This window comes from Carya illinoinensis, chromosome 10, assembly GCF_018687715.1.
Source record: "Carya illinoinensis cultivar Pawnee chromosome 10, C.illinoinensisPawnee_v1, whole genome shotgun sequence".
Taxonomy (NCBI): Eukaryota; Viridiplantae; Streptophyta; class Magnoliopsida; order Fagales; family Juglandaceae; genus Carya; species Carya illinoinensis.
Genome location: NC_056761.1, coordinates 8254680 through 8277820, shown reverse-complemented (window position 1 = coordinate 8277820; position 23141 = coordinate 8254680). Strand labels below are relative to the sequence as shown.

Below are 23141 nucleotides of genomic sequence, written 5' to 3'. Positions count from 1 at the left end.
AGTCAGAAGGAAATTTCCTCGTGGACATATCACTACAAGAAATCGGGGATATTCCGGCGATTTAATAATCGCCGCAAAATATTTCGTTGGCAAAAGTATGTTTTGCCGGCGAGTTAAAAATCCCCGCGAAATTCATGATCTAATAATACCATTTACTAGCTGGGGCTTATAATAACTATTGCAACGATTATAAAATCGCTGCTATATTACAATATACTTTTCCCATCGCCTAAACTAAGTCACTTTACCTCTATCTTTGGGCGTGAAGTATTATTTTTCATCCTCGTCCCGCGTCCCCCCCCTGCAACCACCAAAACCCACCCCCCGATTCCCTACGGCCTGCTCCTTCGTTCTCCACAGCCGAGTAAAACATACTGTCCTTCTCCAAAAGACCACCGACGCCATATGCTTACCTATTTCAGCCGAAGGAAATCTCCAGCGATTTAGCCACACCACCCCCACGCCATTTTCTTCCCACGGAGGTTGAACCAGAGTCCATACGGCTGAAAGCTTCAGGTTCCATTCTTCGTCTCTCTCTCTCTCTCTCTCTCTCTCTCTCTCTCTCTCTCTCTCTCTCTCTCTCTCTCTCTCTCTCTCTCTCTCTCACACACACTATCTCTCTCTCTCTCACTCGTGAAAACCCTCTGATTTTGTAATCCTAGGGCATTCAGTTGTTTCCCCTTCTCTATCTCCACCGAAGATTGAATGGGAAAGTTGGTGCTGCACGGCTTGTGAAGTGCTTGGAGTTCTGAGTTTCCGACCACTGGTAAGCACCTTCTCCTTCCCTGCTTCTCACCACACACCCACGTTCACTTCAAGTTATAATTTTTGGAGAAGGATCCTTTTCGTTCGGTATTAGACAACTGATTTTTTGCTTCCTAATTGAACTATAGTTTTAAAATTTGGACTTGAATGTAAAATGGTTAGCTCTATATTCCATTCTGAAACCCCCAATTGCAGTTCAATAATGATGCAAATGGTAGCCGACCTGCCAAGATAGATATAACTGGCTTTAGTGATTTTAAATTAAATGCTGCTGGGCTGTTCTCTGGTATTTAGTTTATCTGATTTTTTAATCGCTATGGAAAATTAATTATTGAACTGTTTCTTAGTTTTTGGCCTATGCAGCGAGTTGCTTAGGGTTTTTATTTGAAATCTGTGCTTCTCCAGTTTCTGTATATAAGAGTCCCTGACATTTCTGAGTTCTCATCTGTTCCTTTGTATGGTTTATACTTTATTTGTTGCATGGATGATTTGTGTTTTATTGGTTTGTTTCTGTTAAAGTACCCTGTGGGGCTGGTTTGATGTTGGTGGTTTGTGGTGATCATTTTCCCTAGCCTTCAGACAGTTTTTAATTTGTATTGTGTTAAGTATTCTATTTTTCACTTAAATAGGTATGTGATTTTAATTTTGACAAGTATAAAAGAGATAGTATAAGAGAACTCCTCTACATGATTTCTGATGGGACTATTCCATACAAATCAGGGTTATCTCTTCCCTCAACACTTTAAACTTTTGGGCGAGTTATCTTTTAAGGGATATCAACATTTGTAATGTTTTTCTTTAGTTCTGTTTCTGCTTTAGATTGTACTTAGGTTTATTCTCTTATATACTACCCGTGTACTTGGGCTATGCCTATTTACTATGAATAAAATCCATAATATCTATCAAAAAACATATAAAACCTATGTGTTAGTTAGCTGGAAAATGTAACCCTTGTACGTGGGTCCCAAGTATATAGTGGTTCGGATGCCTAGTGTTTTTGACGGCTGTTACGTGGAAGGAATCTAGTGGCTTTTGTCTCTATATATGTTAGCGAAAATGGGACAATACCAGCCCATGATGACAGTCTTTTCAACTCGTCCATGATCATGATGTCAAGAACCAAAATTCTGTCTATTAAATCATATCTAAATTGAATACATATCGATCCATATATATATATATATATATTAATTCATGAACCAAATATTTGTTTTTCATGATTACTACTAATTTGGATGATCTCCTTATCATTTAGAGATTTATTTGGTCAATTTTTCATTAATGTACATGTGTATCACACAAGTAGTACTCATGAGACGTTATATGCAATATTTTATACAGGTGAAAATATAACCTATTCAATAGTGACTATTTCATGCATTTCGATTATTTAAATATCATATATATACACTATATATGTTGCAAGATAATCCCCAATATTATCTATATATCATGAATCTCAAAAGCGAATTTAAGATAATTGAGGGAAAAAACACACAATAATTAACTCGAAACGATATGGATGTAATGCGGGGGAAATATTGAATTATGAGTTTTTGATACAAAGAAAGGAGAGGGCTATGTACTAAAACTCATGTAAGAGGGCTATGCCTATTTACTATGAATAAAATCCATAATATCTATCAAAAAACATAAAAAACCTATGTGTTAGTTAGCTGGAAAATGTTCAACAGAGTTTTTTCCAGCTAGACATTTTTGGATGCCATATGAGTTTTGGAAAACGGATGACAAATTACCCTTTTGAGTGCTCTATGTTCATGATCACTAATATAATGTAGAAGAGTCTTTGAATCATTTATAAGAACTTAGATCAGCAAAAGAGTACTCACTTTTGCATCATGCATTTAGAAGCCACAGTTTAGTTTTTTTCAAATAGGCGAATATGGCATAGCATTTTTTGTGTTTTTTTGTTAAGAGTAGGTTACACATTTATTACTTGCAGATATCGCTTGCTTTAAGTACTCTATCAAGCGTTTGTAATACTGTAAATAGTTACAGTATCCACATTTCACGAGTTTTGAGTAAAAAACTACCGGGCTAAAGTAAATCTCTTTGCTAAATTTTAGTGCACATGTATTAAAATATGTATTAAATAAAGTATTAAAAATGATTAATTTTTATTCTCTTATATACTTATTATAAACTAAAGTAAAAGTGCAAAACTGACAACTCCATTTTTGGATCAAGATGTATGGGGGTTCTTCCTTTAACTTGTTTAATTGAACATGCATATGATTGTTAAATCTATTATTCCCAAACATTTTATACCCACACCAAAAGAATAGATCATACATCAAAGCTATTTAAATTGACCAACTTTATGAATAAGTTTAGAGAAAAAAGATGTGATGCATATCGCTAACATCAATTCACCTGTAATAAAGGAACTTCCTCGATTGGCAGTTCCGCTCCAAGGTCTCCACGAGCAACCATTGCCTGCAAACTAGTCAAAAAAACTAGTTCTGTTGCCATAGGAAGGATGATATGTCTTTGAAGGTCACAAAAAGATTCTTTCAGATCCTTACTATGTTTCCTCTTATCAAAAAAAAAAAAAAAAAAAAAAAGATTTGTCCAAAAGATTGCTAATTTACAAACAGTGAGTACAAGCATGTTATTTTTATGGTTTCCTTTTTTTTTTTTTTTTTTTTTTTTTTTTTTTTTTTTGGGGGGGGTGTGGTGACCATAAATTCTGTCCTGATTTCTTTTGTACTTATATAATCATCTGTTTTTAATTCTTTGAGAATATTAAGCAGGCAATGAACTTAATGTAAAACTTCCCACAGCAGTTTTTAGTGAAATTAGGGATCACCTGTCATAACACTTCTTAACTTTTAACAACTGCGAAACACCTGCAGTATAATATGTTTTACTACTAATATTGTTTTAATAATTGGTTGCTTAGGCCCTGTCTCTTTCTTGGAAATAATTGTGTGTTTCAATTTGCATTTGGTTTGAATTTGGAAATGGTTACGTGTTTGGCAGCGATTACAAAAGCGCTGCAAAATCAGTTGCCAGCGATGTATGTATCGCTGCCATATGTTTTGTAACCATGGACAGTATATGGCAGCGACTATGGAAGCGCTGCTAATTAATTTTGCAGCGATTTAGTAATCGCTGGAATAGAATTTGACGCTATTCACAGTATATGCCAGCGATACAAAACTCGCTGCTAAATATTCATTTTTTCACGGCGATTTTCTTTATTCGCCGTGATATAGGTAAAGTGGAAGAATAATACCGGCGAATTAGCGGCGATTAGGTAATCGCTGGAATATAACTATAGCGGGGATTTATGTCTATTTGCCGGCGATTTTACAACGCCGGGAAAAGGCAAATCTGTTGTAGTGTATGCGTAACTGTACGTAGGCTGTCCAAATCTCATGCAATCTTTTAAAGAAAAATGAAATGATCATTAAAGAAAAAAATTCTCGAAAAAAATACTCTAACTACAAAAATGATTATACAAACTCATGTAATTTGATATGATTTGTCAGATTATAAAATTATTTTTATTGTAAAATAAATGTAAGGGACTAATTTATGAAATTACTTTATATATACAATCTTTTTGTAGCTATAACAATACTTCATTCACCCTAAAAGTATAGATCAACTACTTTTTTTTTTTTTAACCTAATCCATGTGTGAACCCATGTGCTTTTCACATTAGAATTATATAAACAAAATACTCAAGAGTGCAAGCTAGCCAAGTTGGAATACTCATCATCACATATATAAACGTTTTATATTGGAATCTGTCAGCTTTTAGATATATATATATCTATTAAATTTTTATGATCTTCTACGAAATCACTCTCTCATGAAAATATTGATCTGGTGCTCGCGTATTACAGAACAAAAATACTGCATGCATATATATGATATATAGTCAAAATAGGCAACTTAAACCAATTAAGAAGAACGCGCGCGACATTGTGGAATAGCAATGTGGACTTCTCTTTAGTAAACTTCTCACAAAATCATATTTCTATGGTACTCACTGAAGAGGGTAGCCCCCAACAGATTTTGGTTACTGGTTTTTATGGTTTCCCTGAAACATCAAGGAGAGGGGAAAGCTGGAGCCTGTTGAGATTGATCAAACCAAGGGAGGACAAACCGTGGCTTTGTTTGGGGGATTTCAATGAGATATTGCATCACCATGAAAAGATGGGAGCAGCTAGCAGACCATATTCACAGATGGAGGCATTCAGAATGTCTATGGACTGGTGTGGCCTGAGTGACCTTGGGTTTGAAGGCTCAAAATTCACGTGGTGCAACAATAGAGAGGGTGATCAGTTTACTAAAGAAAGACTGGATCGTGCTATGGGTAATTTGATGTGGTCTGACCTGTTCTGTGATTGCAACATCAGTGCTCTTGCTGCCCAAACTTCTGATCACAGCCCATTACTGGTTATTGCTACAAAGAGAGGTATGAGGCATTCAAGTTTTGAGTCAAGAAGGAAGAAGATCTTCAGATTTGAAGCAAGCTGGAATGTACATGAAGCATGCAACAACATTGTTAAATCTACTTGGTCTGCACAGGGTTCAGCTCAGGGCCCTAAAATGAATTTATTCATGAGGAAACTAAAAAGTTGCAAGGAGTCCTTAAAGCATTGGAGCTCGAGCCTTGGGAAAAAACAGAGGGACATACAAGGACAACTAAAGCTTCTTTTGAGGATGCAGGACTCAAATATGGGCTCTAACACAGCAGCCATAAAAGCGCTTCAGAAGGAAATTGATAAATCTCTTGAGGAAGAGAACCTAAGATGGCAACAGAGAGCAAAACAACTGTGGTTAAGAGATGGGGACAGAAACTCTAAATTCTTCCATAAATGTGCCAACCAGAGGAGGAAGAACAATGGAATTCTCAAGCTTATGAGGACTGATGAAAGCTTTACAACAGATTTGAGAGAGATTTCTAGTTTGTTTTCTCAGTACTACCAAGATCTATTTACATCATCAAATCCAAGGGGAATTGAGGCATGTCTGAACCAGGTCCATCCTCGGGTAGACAGAGAGATGAATGCCAACTTAACCAAACAGTTTTCAGCTGAAGAGGTAAAGTGTGCTATATTCCATATGAATCCAATGGGATCACCAGGACCAGATGGATACCCTGCTTTGTTCTACCAATCACACTGGGATATTGTGGGAGCTGATCTCACTGATGCTGTCCTGGAAATATTAAATGGGAATGGTAATATTGCAGCTATTAATGATACTTTCATAGTACTAATTCCAAAAATCAGATGTCCCCAAACTGTCCTGGATTTTAGGCCTATCTCTCTTTGCAATGTCGTTTATAAGGTGGTGTCCAAAGTTCTCTCGAATAGACTCAAACTGATTCTCCCTTATATTATTGCACAGTCCCAAAGTGCTTTTATCCCTGGCAAAATGATTATGGACAACGTCATAGTGGCCTTTGAAACTCTTCATGCAATGTCAACCAAAGGCAAAGGGAAGCAAGGATATATGGCCATAAAGCTAGACATGAGCAAGGCCTACGATAGAGTGGAATGGGTCTTCTTGAGAAGGGTCATGGGTAAGATGGGCTTCAGCAATAGATGGATTAACTTGGTCATGCAGTGTGTAACTACAGTATCCTATTCTCTCCTTATAAATGGTAGCTCTCAATGCAGTTTTATCCCAACTAGAGGAATCAGACAGGGAGATCCTCTCTCCCCCTATCTTTTCATATTGGTGGCTGAGGTGCTTAGTAGCTTAATGAACCATGCTGAAAGTATCAAGATGATTCATGGTTTTCCCATTTCCAGGGGGAAGCTTAGCATCAATCACCTCTTTTTTGCTGATGATAGCTTGATTTTCTGTAGAGCCAATGCAGGAGAGTGGTCATCTACCCAGGCTCTGCTGAACCTTTATGAAGAAGCCTCGGGTCAGAAACTTAACAAGACCAAAACCTCTATTTTCTTCAGTTCCAGTACAAAGCCAGCTGCAAGGGAATATATTTTGAAACTGGCTGGAACAAGGGCCTCCTCAAGCTATGAGAAGTACCTTGGATTACCAGCTCTCATTGGTAGATCTAAGAATGCTGCTTTTAAGGGTATCACTGACAGAATCAGAGGAAGAATCAGCAACTGGAAAAACAAGTTTCTCTCTCAGGCAGGGAAGGAAATACTTCTCAAGGCTGTGATTCAAGCCCTTCCCACTTATTGCATGGGAGTTTTCAAACTTCCTAAATCCCTTTTGAATGAAATCAACAAAATTATGCACCATTACTGGTGGGGCCATCTACAAAATGAAAAAAGGGTGCACTGGGTATCTTGGGGTCAAATGGGAAGATCAAAATCCGCAGGTGGTTTGGGTTTTAGGGACCTTGAGAGTTTCAATTTAGCTCTTTTGGCTAAACAAGGATGGAGAATCATCCAACAGCCCAATTCCCTTGCTGCACAGGTTCTAAAATTGAAATATTTTCCAAGTGTTGATTTCTTTCAAGCCAAAGTGGGTTATAGACCTTCATTTATATGGAGAAATTTCTGTGCTGCAAAGGGTCTGATAGAAAAAGGCTCCATATGGCGTATTGGTGATGGTCAAAGCACCAAAATATGGAAAGATAGGTGGCTGCCACAACCTACAAGCTACAGAATCCAATCACCTGTAAACATTCTGCTGGAGGATGAGAAAGTGGCTAGACTCATAAACCAAGAAACTAAGCAGTGGGATAGAGGCTTGATAACAGAAGTTTTTGGCCCTGAGGTAGCAGCAGAGATCCAGAGAATTCCCTTAAGCTCATCTGGTCTTATGGATAAACTAATCTGGTTGGGATCCAAAGATGGCTCTTTCACAGTTAAGAGTGCCTATCACCTACAAAAGGAACTCTATGCACAGCTCAAGGGACAATCTTCTAGGGGGTTACCGAGGCAGAGGGACTGGACTGACTTGTGGAAGATGCAGATCCCCAATGCTAACAAATCTTTCTTATGGCGTGCATGCTTAGAAGCTCTCCCTACAAAGCTCAACCTCTGCAGGAAAAGGATTGTGGACTCTCCTATATGCCCTATCTGTTGCTTGGAAGAGGAAACCACCACTCATGCTCTCTGGAACTGCATTTCTGCCATGGATGTATGGAGTCAAAGCCACATATTTTTCCAAAAAAGCTCTTTCAGGGTGGACAGTTTTAAGGATCTATTCGAGTGCCTCAGAGAGCAGGGTACTCAACCTCTAATGGAACTGTTTTCAGTCATATCCAGGAACATATGGCTTAGAAGGAATAAACTGGTTTTTGAGGGTTCCTTCATGCATCCCAACCTGGTGGTGAGTCAAGCATCTTTATCACTTGCAGCTTATAAGGAGGCCCAAGGAAGTAGGAAAAGTACTCCTCAAGCTTCTAGTACTCGAATGACTGGGTGGTATCCTCCTCCCTCAGGCTCTATTAAGATCAACTGGGATGCTGCTGTGGATGTGCCTCAAGCTAAGGTTGGCATTGGTCTGGTGGCCCGAGACCATGAGGGCAGGATCTTAGTTACAAAGCAGCTCATTATCTCAAGCATTCCTGACCCTCTATTGGCTGAAGGTTTAGGAGCTTTCCAGGCAGCTTCTCTGGCTAGGGACATGGAGTTCAGCCCTGTCATCCTGGAAGGGGACGCTGTGCAGATAGTGAATGGCATTAATCATCAGCTTGAGAGATGGGATAGGGTGGGAATGGTCATGTATGACACTGGTTTGGTACTCTCCAGGTTAGGCCAATGGTCTGTGGTTTTTGTCAGGAGGTGTGGCAATCAAATGGCACACAATCTGGCCAAGGATGCCCTTAGGCTAGAGGAGGATTCGGTTGTTGTGGTCTTTGGACCTCCCTGTAATCATGTAACTCCATCTTCCTTGGTTTAATGAAATGGTGATTTCTTTCAAAAAAAAAAAAAAAAAAAAGAAGAACGCGCGCGCGCGCGCCGGCCAAGCAGTGAAAAAATATGCAAGCATGCACCTTTTGGAGTTCCTTCCACATGATACGCCTCTGATCTTGAGCAATCGATCACTATGCCCCTAACCGAAAACGTGAGTCCAAAATGTTCATATAAAATTAATTAAGAATTTTGATGACCATGCTCAAGATTATTATATTAATTGACGAAAAATATGTAATGTGGGACAATCTTAATGGTCATATTTCAATGAAAAATAAAAATGACTTAAATTTCGATATATATAGATACATATTTGATTGATAGTTTTAATAGCTTAAGATACATATTACAAAAGATTCTAATTCAAGATTGTAATATTTAATTTTCCTTAGAAAATAATTATACGAATTTAGTTTTTTGAACACCCACTAATTTTTTTGAGCTATAATTATATCATTTAATCACCATAGATCATTTTTCCAATGCTCGTAGAAAACTATCAAAATTGGTTAGATTTTTTTTTTAATCAATCTCAATGGTTAGATTTTAAATGATGTGCTAATACTAATAATAAATGTTATATACAATCATTTTTGTGTACTATTTACACACATCATGATATGGATAGTTATTTTATACTAAAAAAGAAAGTAACGCAACCAATCATCTCAATAGAGTACTATACAAAGAATATATAAAAGTGACTACACATATAATTTTTAAATACAAAAATTTGGTTTTATCATAATATAAATGGTAATTTCTATATTAAATCCATGATCTATGTAATAAATATTAATCAAATTTGAGTGGACAAAAGTAGTTGTCATGGGCCCCAAGGGTTGGTGTATAAAATTATAAATTATATAGAAATTGGACATTGCTTATCCAAGATTCCAATGAAGGAAGATTCTCGATCTATCTGTTCATGCACGACGAAGTTTCATCCGATCGAGGCTAGTGGAATAATATTATTAAGGTAATTCAGCACTGAACCTTCGTATTAGTATAAACAAAACTTTCTTTAGACGTACATGTTTGGCGAGTGATATATTTTGAATATTGAAATATGAGAAGTGCAACTCATGTTAATTTTATATAAATAAATATATAAATTGATATAACTTCTTATGATACATTATATACATTTTATAAAAATAGCATAATTTTACAAACGTAGGTATCTTATAAGTGTTTATTTTTTTATTTACTTTTGTGGAATGCTAAAGTCTTGCTCTTGAAATATATGCTCAGCCTTTAGCAGAGTTGGATATAAAGTCCCATGAGTTTTTAGCATTTTTACCATCTGGGTCATTTCTCTTCTCTAAATAAAGCATTTCAACAAGCGTATTTCCCATTTCTTGCGAAACCCATTTTCTTTTTAATGGTTAGAAAAATTGCGGCTCTGTTTTACTCTCTTCGAGACCATATGCCCCGGTTAGGATTTGTAGAAAATAGGGGTCTTTTCTAATATTTGTGGTTGTTCACTCTTTGAGTAACTGAATTCCTATGTACAAGCTTTGGTTCAAATAAGATTTCAATCTGCTTTAAACACATTCCCTCGAAGGATCTGGGAAATTTGGAATGGAGTTGTCAAACTTTTGCTAAAAACTTGAATCTTTTTGGATCTCTTGATGTGGGTTGTTGCTTATTTTGCAGGGTTGTGTTTTGATTGTGAAATAAAAAGGTCTCAGACAGTCCCAGTAATAAGTGATCAATAGTTTCTCTGACCAAACATTCGTCTCTGATTTGGGAGTTTTTAAAATTTTTAGTTAACATGACAGTAATAACATGCTGCTGCCACATTAGCATTACTTAATAATTAGGAGGAAAGAATGCTGAAAAAATCACCATACATACTGCTCAAGCAATATTAACGCATGCAGCTCAATGATCGAAGATATATTTGTTGAAGGTCCCCCATGTGTTGCCCATGTGTTCATGTGCCCATGTGTTCATGTTCCTCACATGTGCTTTCATGTGAATTGAGCATTGCATTTCAGATGGATCCAGCGCATATGTGGAGGGAGAGGAGCTCATCCTCTCCTATAAATAGGAGAGGATGTCTGAAGTTTAAATCATCCTGAAGAAGAGAGTGAAGTGAGAAGTGTGTGTAGTGTCATTTGAGATAGAGAGTTGTTTTAAATATAGTGTTTCCGCTCCAATGGACGTAGACAAATTGCCGAACCACTTAAATGTTGTTTCGATCTATCTATTTTGTGTTTATTTTCTAGGTAGCTCTAGGCACAACAATTGATATCAGAGTTTTGGTTCGTGCTATTCAGAAAATTGCAGTTGATCGAAATCAATTTTTGATCACACCACAACGTTCCTCTCGTCAAGACGGATCTGTTGCCGCAAACGGCATCGAAAACGAACACCGGAGGAGCCCGCACGCGCCTCTAGAAGTTGGAGAGTGTGATTCACGCGCCTCAGTCGTGGCCAAAGGAAGAAGACGACTGAGACACACGCTCCCACGCGCCATCACACGCATCAGAGGTTGAAGACACGTGAGTTACACGCGCCAACACGCCACCATGCACCCTATAGAGTTTATGCATGTGTTCTGCACTCTCCTCACGCACCCCCATGCGCACAAAGGAGCTGTTGCCTGTTTACTCCACGCGCCGACCAGACGCCCTGCTCAGCGCGTGTATCCCACGTGCCAGTGATCTGCACCGTCTGTTTTTTTAGAACCTTTTTGGGCTTGATCTAAGCTATTTGAAGTCCGATTTCAACAATCAAATAGTGCTTTCTAACTATTTGGATTATTCCGGACTCATCCGTATGGTTAGAATTTTGAAATTTTTTTGTTAAAATTTTTCTAAATTCATATGGAAGGTGGAAGAGATAGGAATTCTGGAAATGCCAGTAGTTCCGGGTGTAGGTCCACAGTTTCAAATGGTAAGTTTGAAGTTGAAAAGTTCGATGGAACTAGCAACTTTGACATGTGACAATGTGAAGTTATAGATGTTTTGATCCAACAAGAGTTGGATATTGCGTTGGACAATAAATCAGATGATATAACTGAACAGGATTGGAAGAAGCTTAATACTCAAGCTTGTAGTACAATCCGGTTATGCCTTACCAAAGAACAGAAGTATTTTGTCATGAGAGAGACAAATGCAAAGGAACTTTGACAGAAATTGGAGGATAAGTTCATGAAGAAGAGCATTGAGAGTCATTTGCACTTAAAGAAAAAACTCTTCAGATTCCAATTTCATGAAGGTAATTCTATGTCTGAACATCTGAATAGTTATAATCAAATTCTTGTTGATTTGTTAAACTTGGATGTTGAAATCCAAGATGAAGATAAAGCTTTACTTTTGTTAAATTCCTTGTCTGATACATATTAGCATTTAATTACTACTCTACTGTATGGGAAGGAAAAGATTAGTTTTGACGATGTATCTAGTTCTTTAATTAGCAATGAGTACCGTAGAAAAGATAAGCAGGTACAGCTAAATACATTAAGTGAAGCGCTAACAGCAAGAGGAAGACCACAGTCAAGGTATCCCAAAAAGAAGAAATGTTTTCATTCGAAAACTCCAGCCACATCACGTGGTTCATCAGTCGGAAGAAAGCTCGCCAGAGACGAGTGTTCCTTTTGTCACAACAAAGGACACTGGAAGAAGGATTGTCCCAAACTGAAGGGACAACAGCAGAATCAATCCACCACAGCCAATGTCGTAGACTTAAATGATGATTCAGATTTTGCCTTGGCAAGTTCATCATCTATTTGTCATTCTGATGAATGGATTATGGATTCCGGATGTACCTATCACATGTGTCCCAATCGAGACTGGTTTACTGACTTCACAAAGATTGAGGGTAGAGCAGTACTTATGGGCAATGACAGTGCCTGTAAAACCTAAGGAATGGGTAGCATTCAGTTAAAGCTGCATGATGGCAGCGTCAAGACTCTGACAGAAGTTCGGTACGTTCCGGACTTGCGGAAGAATCTCATCTCACTCGGATCTTTGGATTAAAAAAGATTCAGAATCACCATTGAAGACAGAACTCTCAAAGTACTAATGGAAGTTCAGGTGGTTATGAAAGGTTTGAGGCGAGAAAACTTGTACTTCTTGCAAGGAAGTACTGTTGATGGAAGAGCTTCCACATGCTGTAAGAAGTTAGATGAGACTGATGCCGACACCTCCAGTCTTTGACATATGCGTATGGGACACGCAGGAGAAAACGTTTTGCAAACACTAGTGAAGCAAGGCTTACTCAAAGGTGCTAAAACTGGTAAACTGTCTTTCTGTGAGCACTGTGTATTGGGGAAGCAGAGACGGATCAAGTTTGGAACCGCTGTATACAATACACAGGGAATACTTGACTATGTACACTCCGATGTTTAGGGACCTGCCCAAAATGCATCTTTGGGAGGTAAACATTGGTTTGTAACTTTTGTAGATGATTATTCTCGTCGTGTGTGGGTATATACGATGAAGAATAAAGATGAAGTGCTGAAAATCTTCCTTGATTGGAAGAAGATATATTTGTTGAAGGTCCCCCCATGTGTTGCCCATATGTTGCCCATGTGTTCATGTGCCCATGTGTTGCCCATGTGTTGCCCATGTGTTCATGTTCCTCACATGTGCTTCCATGTGAATTGAGCATTGCATTTCAAATGGATCTAGTGCATATGTGGAGGGAGATGAGCTCATCCTCTCCTATAAATAGGAGAGAATGTCTGAAACTTAAATCATCCTGAAGAAGAGAGTGAAGTCAGAAGTGTGTGTGGTACCATTTGAGATGGAGAGTTGTTTTGAATATAGTGTTTCCGCTCCAGTGGATGTAGGCAAATTGCCGAACCACTTAAATGTTATCTCTATCTATTTTGTGTTTATTTTCTGGGCAGGTCTAGGCACAGCAATATTTCAGATTCATCGTCAATTCCATAATCGCTCAGGAAACAATCGTTATCAAGATCATCTTTAGAAAATTGGAGGGCCAAAGATTTCATAAAGATCAAATATTTCAGCTCGGCCACAGTGGTTAAATCATAAACGAGAACTGCTACAAATATAAAAGGATTACACAAAATAAACCCATGCACAAACTGATGTGATTTCATGGAATCCGTTAGATATATTTTATTATAAAAATAATTTTACAATACGATGCACAACACCAATTTGTAAGTTTATTTTTGTGTAATTTTTTTGTGACTAAAGTGTTTTCCTTAATGATAATGTAAAACCTACTGTCGGACCCAATCTTGACCCAAACATGGAATTTCTCCAACAGAATTAGTGCCCTTCCGAAAGGAATTTGATAATTCAGCAAACTCAGCTCATCTTTTCTCATAGTTTATTGTACTCCAGGTCTATCCTGTCTGGTGCAATACCAAACTCTCTCTCCAAAGGCAATTTTACTTCGACAATTCTAGCAGCCCTCAGGATTTCCAGAATATGGGAAATACTTAGGTGCAGAACACGAATCACCATTGTCTGCCAAAAAACAACAGTTTCACGCATGTTTGGGAGTGTCTAAATTTATTTTTAAATAAGAAGATAGTTATATTGATAGATTTATGGAGTGCGAAAAATGCATATCGGGGAATCTGGATGGTCCATAGTATAATATCTAAGAGAAAAAACAAAAAAGGAAAAAGAACAAGAAAAAAAATATATGTGTCACCTCTAATTTAGCCTGAGAAATCTCAGATATTTGCAATATACAAAGTCTCAATATTATTGATGATATGCATGCATGCCACAGGGGTGTGATAATTACATGTATGTTAGTAGCATGATATCTCTATGCATAATCCTTTAATGCAGATCTTGTTGTCCTGATCATGCTTTGTGTGTGTAAGTGTTAGAAAACACAGCAGAAATACCTCAAACCCAATTTATTGAATTGCTCCATAAGTTTATCCAGTTTAACAAATCTCAAGCTTCTCCTCTTAGTAGTAAAGTGTACTACATAGTATAGATTAGAATAACACTAAATATATTCACAGCTTAAATACTATTTTAAGAGAAAATAAGAGAGAGAGAGATTTCACTATTTTAAAATGCTGCCAAGAACCAACTGCCTACCTTGCACGGCTAGCCTTTACTCTGCAGTATGACTGCAGGTAACGCAGGGCTTTAAAGCCATGCGTTTATACATTACAAGCATGTAACACATAGGAAGGGGAAGGGTCTGTCCACGTGGACGCCCATCCTTCCAACAGTGTGTGTAAAAAGATTCAAGTACTGACTATGCATAATTGGGGTACTACTGAATTAAGTAAATTGGAATAAAAATCTTATAATAACGTTCTGGTTATACGTTACGGTACGATCAAAATGATATATATATATATATAATCGTTCATCACCTTCTGTTGATAAGTGAAATATTAAGGCAATCTTTTAGAAAAAGATCTAAGTATACTATGTATTAATCCATGCAACTTCTGCTCATATACTATGTTAAATCATAATTTATTATCTAAAATGGCCATGATATAGGAACTAGTTTCTTTACATGGAATAGCAAAAAAAACAGGGAATGGAAAGAGATTAATTAATTTGATGAAGAAAGCCCAACAAGATAAATAAATCCATCTTCAAGTAACATGTTACACGTCTTACTCCCTTTTAGTAACATCCACGAAGCAGCCTAGCTTATAAGATTTTGTTGTCCTAATTAAATGAAATAGGAGATCAAGGTGATTTGTGCAGAATCCGATCAAGGTAAACAAGCAGCACCAAAGTTTAGATAATCCTTGCTCTATTTTCTTATGATAGAAATAAAAATTAAAAAATATTATTCTTCTTCTTAAATATTTTTATTTTTTTAATTATGTGATTGATATATAAAAACTGCTTTAATTAAATATATTACATAATTAACAGATCTGACTGAAAACTATAAAATCTATGGTGAAGAGTGATGACATAACTCTGATCACAAAAAATCAAAGATTCAGAAACTGGTTTTAAGGGTAGAAAATTTGATACCATGTTAAAAATGAAGTTGGGATCGAGAGAAAAAAGAAGTCGTTGGAAGAGATGATCAACAAATGAAAGACAAAACTCTGAGATTTCAATTTTGGAAAATGCTACTCTTTTCACTGGTGGCTCCTGCCAAGAGTTATTAGTGGGACTTATTTATTTATTTAATTATTTTTTTAAAAAAAATAATATTGTAAATTTTTTTAAAATATTTAAAAGTATTAAAAAAATATATGATAACGACTCATGTTATCCGTGTAAAAATTGTTATTATTATTATTTAATGCAAATTGAAGACGTTGTAAAGCTGGATCGATTCAATTTCTTGACGTGCAGTGTGGCGCTATTATGACCCCTATAAAAGTCACCTTGGGACAAGCCTTGACACTGCCCTTGGGAGGCAAGGAGAGCACCTTGGCTAGCCCACAAGCATGCCTTGACTCGTGGGGCGACACACACGGGGCGCCTAGCATGCATGCGCGCCTTGGCCCCCGCGGTGGCACACACAGGTCTCCCAGCATGCGGGGTAGAGGGGCTAGTAAGAGCTTGCTTACGTGCACAACCTGGCGCCGCACGCCCATGCACACCATGGTGGGCCGCGTGGCCCTTGCACGCACCCATGCATCGCAAGGCCTCGCGCGGCACTTCCAGCCCACCCGGCCACACTTCAGCAGGGCTAGTGGCATGCCCACCAGGCATGCCATCCAGCGCACGGCTCTAGCCCGCGCCTTGCAGAGCAGGTCAGTGGCATGCCCACCAGGCATGCCATCCAGCGCACGGCTCCTGCCCGTGCCTTGCAAAGCAGGTCAATGGCATGCCCACCAGGCATGCCATCTCACGCATGGCCCCAGCCATGCCTTGCAGACTCAGGGTCTAGGCCACCAGCAACAGACATGCCATCCGGCGCATGGCTTCAGCCATGCCTTGCAGACTCAGCGCCTAGGCCACCAGCCTAGGCCATGCCGCACGCACACATGGCTCACCACCAGCAGGCCTTACATGGCACCATGCCATGCTCATCCGCAAGCCATGTTGTGCCACCTAGCCATGGACCAGACCGAAGACCACCATGCACCATCCTAGCCCACCATGGGCTCATGCATGCCTGGGCCAACTTGGGCCGCCACTATGTTATTTCCTTTCATTTATGTTATTTTTATTGTATTTATTTCCAAGGGGCCTTTTGGGGGTTTCCAAGTTGTAACTCCTATATATAGGACCCTTAGCTCCTCCATTTGATATCTTTGGACAATTGGCTTAGGAGAGCTTTGGTTTGGAGATCATCTATTTCGGTGCTTAGCACTTGGGCTCTTTGGGGTGCAATTCGTGAATCCCTAAGGAGAGAATCACACTTTGCAATTCGTGAATAAGTGTGATTCAATCTATCAATCATATTGTTTTTGTCATTCAATCTTGTTTCTTCCATCTACTTTCTATTGATATTGTTATTTTGTGTGCATTGTTCTTGAGCGTTCTTCGTTTCCTTCAGAGTTCTTCATATTGTTCTTCAGTGTTCTTCATACTGTTCTTGAGTGTTCGTCGTGTTCTTCATATTGTTCTTGAGTGTTCTTAGTTGTTCTTCAAAGTTCTTCATATTGTTCTTGAGTGTTCATTGTTGTTCTTAGTGTGATTATTCGTTTGCCTCATTTGATCCATCCAAGCACTTAGTGCCAACCACTAAAGTGTTTGCCCATTTTCATCACTCCATACACCCATCTTTGAGCAAACACTTAACCACACCATACCCAAGCGGTCATCTTGACCACCATTGTTTAAGAACCAAGCAAGAGAGGAACAAGGATCCGGTCATCACAAGACCACTATTGGCGTGGAGGACTTATTGTCTAGGGACTTGACCGGGGTCCCTAACAGGCGCCCCCAACTCCCACGTATAGACACGTGAAAATCGACACGTCGGAATGATGATAACATGGGTCGCACATCCCAGCGCCTAGCGCCAAGTGTATATATAAGCAATAAGTGTACAATAAAATTAACACAGCAAGTAATAAAGTTTTTCAACTAAGTACTAGAATTTTATTTTAAAAAAAAATTTGCTTAAAACATAAGCGTACCAAAAAAAATATTACAAGTTTAACATCGTTTCAAATCCAAATTTATATAACATAAAAGCAAGTAAAATAATTTTCAAATGTAAAACAACTCCAAGTCAAAACTCTGGCAAAGCCGCCTCCTCAGGCTTAGCCTCATCTTCCTCAAACTCTGCATCAAAATCTAAAGTACCAAAAATAGTGTCACAGGTAAGTAACAAACCAAACAAACCTCAAGATAAAAATATATCCATGCCACAACAATATGTATGAACGTGATGCCATATGCATATGTCCCAAAAATTCACATTTTTCCATGCACGCCAAAAATTTCATTTTGGCCCAAAACATTTTCTTTAAACATATCTTCACTATCATCCCAGATAATGGCCCAAAAATCAATCTTGCCATTTTTCCAGAAAATGGCCTATTAACCAAGCAAGAGCACTATAGGCGGGAATCGCAAGCGGGACTCTACCACCATCCCTGCTCACCACCATCTCTATGCGTGCACTGTAGGTGCGAATCACAGGCGGGACTCTACCACCATCCCTGCTTACCACCATCCATACGCCACATGCACCGTAAGCGGGAATCGCAGGTGAGACTCTACCATCATTCCTGTTCACCACTATCCCTACATGTGCCTCTAACTCAAATCAGTCAATCCATTCGTTCACATATATCAAAAATCATTTCTCACTTGAAAGCCCAGTTTTTAAGTTCCAACACATGTACATGCATGCAATTACACGAAAACCCAGTTTTTCTTTTTTAAACATAAACATGCATGTACTATGTAATGCAAATATCAAGACACAAAATATCCAATAAATCTCAATATCAACCAATAATTAACTCCATCCTCAAATCTATCTGACCCACGACTCCTCGGACTCAATCGGGCAACCAACCAATCACAATTTATTGTTAAAAAATATATATATATATATTTAAATCTAAAATGAAGTATGAAAAATACTTACATCGCTATATAACAATTTCTGAAGGATCAACGAGTTGAAAAAGAGTGAAGAAAAGCAACGTAAAAGTGTAAAAACACTGTGGGCGTGGGTTGTAAAATACCTACTTTTGAATGGGGACGAACCAAGACTTGAGATTAATAGGGAATGACTTAGAGGTATTTATGAATCTAGTGGAAGTGAAAGTTGGTCGTGGGTAGCGGCGAAAACGGTGGTGAAAGGCCAACAAGCCCAAAACGGAAAGTATGATCATGGGGGCTGCTCTGGCGATGGATCGAAGCCGAAAATGAGTGGTTTAGGACGGTAAGAGGTCGGTGATGAAGTTGTGAAGAGATGGTAGCTGAAAGTGGAACGATGGCGGCGCTGGAGGGAAAAGACGCCGCAGCTTGGAGAAGCTCGTAGTGGCTAACGGTGGCTCGGATGGAGGTGAAATTTGATGGGGATGACCACCGGTTGGAGGGGAAGAAATCTGGGTGGGTGGTGTTGTACACGGAGGCGGCAGGCTGAAGGAAAACGGCAAAAATGGGAAAGGAGAAGCTTCGTCCGCACGGGAGGGAGAAAGCCGAAGGAAAAAGAGAAGAAAAAAGAAAGAAAAAGAGAAAAGAAAGAGTAAGGAGAAAAAGAAAAAAAGAAAAAAAAAAGATGGAGGAAAGAAATGAGATTCAGTCCTCACCTCTGGAGTCCAGAAACTGATCCGACGAAAATAACTTTAAAAGCTATAAATCGAATAAAATAATTTAAACACGACATCTAGTTAAAATATAATACATAACTAGTAAATACTAACAACATAATTTAAATCCAAAAACAAACTAAAATAAATTAAACAACAATTTAAACTCAAAATAAAAATTAATATTTAGAAAATTATACAAAATAAATTTCACAACTAAATAAACTCAATTAAAATACGATAATTTTAAATAAAAAAAACTAATATTTTAATAAAATTAAAATACTTATTCAATAAAAACATACGAAAAACGGATTATCACACGCGGGAAATTGGCGACTCATGAGGTAGAAAAAATCAAATTGAGAAACATTTGTAGAGAAAAACTTTTACTAGCAAAAAAGAAGGTATTTGCCGCGAGTTGTCTTCGTGGAAAATACTAAAAGAATTTAGAAAAAAAAAATTGTAAAAGCAAAAACAGATGGGACTGGGCCAAAAATGATCATAAATAATTGTCCAATATAAGCTAAAAAATTATATACAAACCAATGCATCCATGAAAAGCAATAAACCACCATCCATTAAAATTCAATACACAACAACCAACACAACAATGAAATGCAATAAAACCACTTTCAACAAAGTCTGTCCAGCTGTTAATATCAATCTACAAATGTTCTTTCAAGCTTCATACACACCAACAATAATCCCAAGTTCGAACATATCACTTCAATATTTAGTACCACTTCACATCATTCCACTTCACACTCCCATATATGTAACTTAAAATCTTGTATTGTAAGCCATATCAACATGCTTGCTGCCCATATAACAGTACCTAGCAACTCTCTCTGCTTGTTATGGGTACTACCTACACCACATGCCATGGACAAGATCTTTCTAGTTGCTTACTTAGTTAGCTAAATTTGAAGAACCAGATTAGGAAAAGATGCAGAGAAATAAAACTAAATATAGATTTTCACAAGTTATAACATAGATTTTTTATTTAATACCATCTGTCTCATAAGTCACTAGGAGAATTGATGTTGCTTTACATGAAGTAAGAAGTTTTTTTGCCATTATGAGCAACAAACTATTTCTTAGGCACAAATTTCAATATGCTTTTCATATGGAAAACAAGTTATACATGTCTATAACTGCAAATATGTATAGAGCACATGGAGCAAGGAATATAAGATTCAGATATAGAAAAGATTAAGAAGAAAAAACCTAGGTCTACAAGATGTTCTGATATAGTTTAAGAAAGAAATTATAGGTAATCTAACAACCAATTTTTCCCCAATAAATAAATATATTCATACAGTAACCTTGAAGAAACAAAATTAAGATGGAACTTGCCCCATTAGGAGGGAATGGATCATTAGGCGTCTTGCTGTTTGCAAACTTCTTTCCAAAAATCAATCCAGTTTCTTGAATCTGCATAATCAGATGAATAATACATATTAAATCTCTCAAGTTTACACATTAATCAAAAAATTAAAAACTCTAGACACAATATATACCTCTCCAATTATGGGGTCGGCCGACCGGTGTGCTGTCTTTGAATGCTTTTAAATCATCTTGAAACTTTGGGGAAATGCTCTTTTCTTGATCTGCAATATTTCCTTCTCTATAAATAAGTTAGATTGCTTTCACTCAATGATAGTCATAATATATAATCTTTGTGTTGATTATGCGGAATATACAGATATAGGTATTTAGGTATATGTCGTTGCATTTCTGCATGTACAAGATGCAACTCCATAGACTACTTCCAATGAAATATGAAGTAAAACTTTGTAGATCGTAAGTGCTACAATTGCAACGACGAAAGATACTAGGTGTCCAAAATACATAAAAGAACCTGAAAGAGAAAGCATATACGGTCATATATATATATATATATATTAAATAATCATCAACTTCAGAAACTTACTCAGAGTGATGTTGAATATACCAAGTTTGTTGCTTTGAGAATGTATGACTTCTAATACTTCGGGGCCTCCCAAGTAAAAGGATTTTATAAAAATAAATTTATAAATAAATTATAAAGTCAATATGTTGTATCATATTAAGTTCATTGAGGGTCTCTTGTGCAGGATTAGAGATATACAATTATATCCTAACTTGAAGCAAGCTAACAAAACTTCTAGTTTTTCTTCCAAATCAGCTTGAATCGCCGCGTCAGCCATCTGCAAAGCCCGACTCTTATACTCAACTATAAGCCCAGTCCCTTGGCCCATGTCATCTAAAACTATAACCTTCCCAATAAGTAGCTCAAGAAACATAACCCCAAAAGAGTACACATCACACTTTAGATTGGGCTTTAGGCTTCTAAGTGACTTTGGTACATGATATGGCAATACGCCCAATGAGCTTGGACTTGGGCTAGGAGTAAGCCCAATTGCAATATCTTCAAAGCTATCACATGAGGTTGTGGATCTCTTGCTTCCGAAAATTCAAACCGACGCTCCAACTTCTTGTAGTTCATGTTATCAAATACTTAACTCACAAGCTAAATACAAACTTTCCATTTGAAAAAGGACAAAACGTTTATACTTACAGTACTTTTCATCTCAACCTCTGGATCGGACTTGACAAAGTCCAAAGAAAATATTGTAAAAAATAATAATCTTACGATTTTCTTTATATTATAAAAGATACTCTTTTCCTCTCAACATCTTGACAAAGTCCAAGAAAAAGATTGTTCTAAATTTCTTAACTTTCAGCTTGATTCTTGAACGTCACTCTCAATTGTGGATTAAAAAATCATCCAGTGGGATAGCCATATGAGATCTACTAATCTTCTCACTATATAAGGTGTGATATATTTATTATCTCACTAGTGAGATGAAAGTACGATGAAAATGAAGTGTATAAAATTCTTCTTTTTTATGGGATGAAAGATAGACTTCTTTTGAAGAATGCAAAATAAAGTGTGTACATGGTTGTCTATTTTACTTGAGATGCGCCAAGATTTTCAATAGCTAAAGTGAGTCCAAGTTGGCCCGATTTCCCATTTACTACACACAAGATAATTAAATGAAGTCTAACATTTTTTCATGGTATAAAGTTTACAACAAATAAATACATGCATATACTTTTTTTTTTTTTATAAGTACCAAATCGTCAAAAATGTCACAAAAGAGCCAAACTTGCAAGCCAAATAGACAGGAGTACAAGTAGTAGATTTCTGCTTTGATGTATGGAGAATATACTTATTGAATCAAACCCACCACAATATGCACAAGATCTTCTATTTCTATCCATTGAACTGAAAATTTATCTCATCTCCCATTGTAGGGGACATCACTACTTTGTCTTTACCTACTCCATATGAAGTTAAGTCTCTGCTTCATTTTTACAAACACTTGCTGTGCATTTTGTTAATTCATTGCATTCATCATCAACAATCATACGCACATCTATTCTTTCTTACAATCAGCACTCAACACAATTTCTATATTCATCTATACACACATATAATAGCAATCATAACATAGAAAATAATCGACTTTAATTACTCAAGAAAAAATACCACAAATTTCATCTCCTTTAATTAAGAAAAAAAAAGGGCTGGAAGAAGGCCGTCGGAGGGAGAGAAGCTTACCGGCAGCATATGGCACCGCTGGTGGCGTTGTGCCGTGAGGAGAGAAACCGAGGGAGAAGGGAGAGGTCCAACTAGGGGAGTGAGCTTCGGTGGAGAGAAAACAGAGCACAATAGAGAGAGGGATGATCGGAATGGGAGGGTCACCTATGTGATGCGGCGGTGGAGGTGGAGCTGTCGACATCGGCGGCGTGGCCTGGTTGGGAGGTAAGCTGTGAAGTTTTGGCTG

The 23141-nt window shown here is 37.6% G+C and overlaps 1 protein-coding gene and 1 non-coding gene across 2 annotated transcripts; one reads left to right on the top strand and one right to left on the bottom strand.

The window, feature by feature from the left end:
* Nucleotides 1-4776: 4776 nt before the first annotated feature.
* LOC122278379 lies at nucleotides 4777-11599 on the top strand. The gene is made up of 3 exons (XM_043088574.1): nucleotides 4777-8607; nucleotides 10880-11063; nucleotides 11487-11599. The coding sequence occupies exons 1-3, from the start codon at nucleotides 4777-4779 to the stop codon at nucleotides 11597-11599; spliced, it is 4128 nt and encodes a 1375-aa protein (XP_042944508.1).
* Nucleotides 11600-22438: 10839 nt separating this feature from the next.
* Nucleotides 22439-22537, bottom strand: LOC122280246. The gene has a single exon (XR_006229831.1). It is a non-coding gene; the product is annotated as a small nucleolar RNA snoR98 (small nucleolar RNA).
* Nucleotides 22538-23141: the final 604 nt, after the last annotated feature.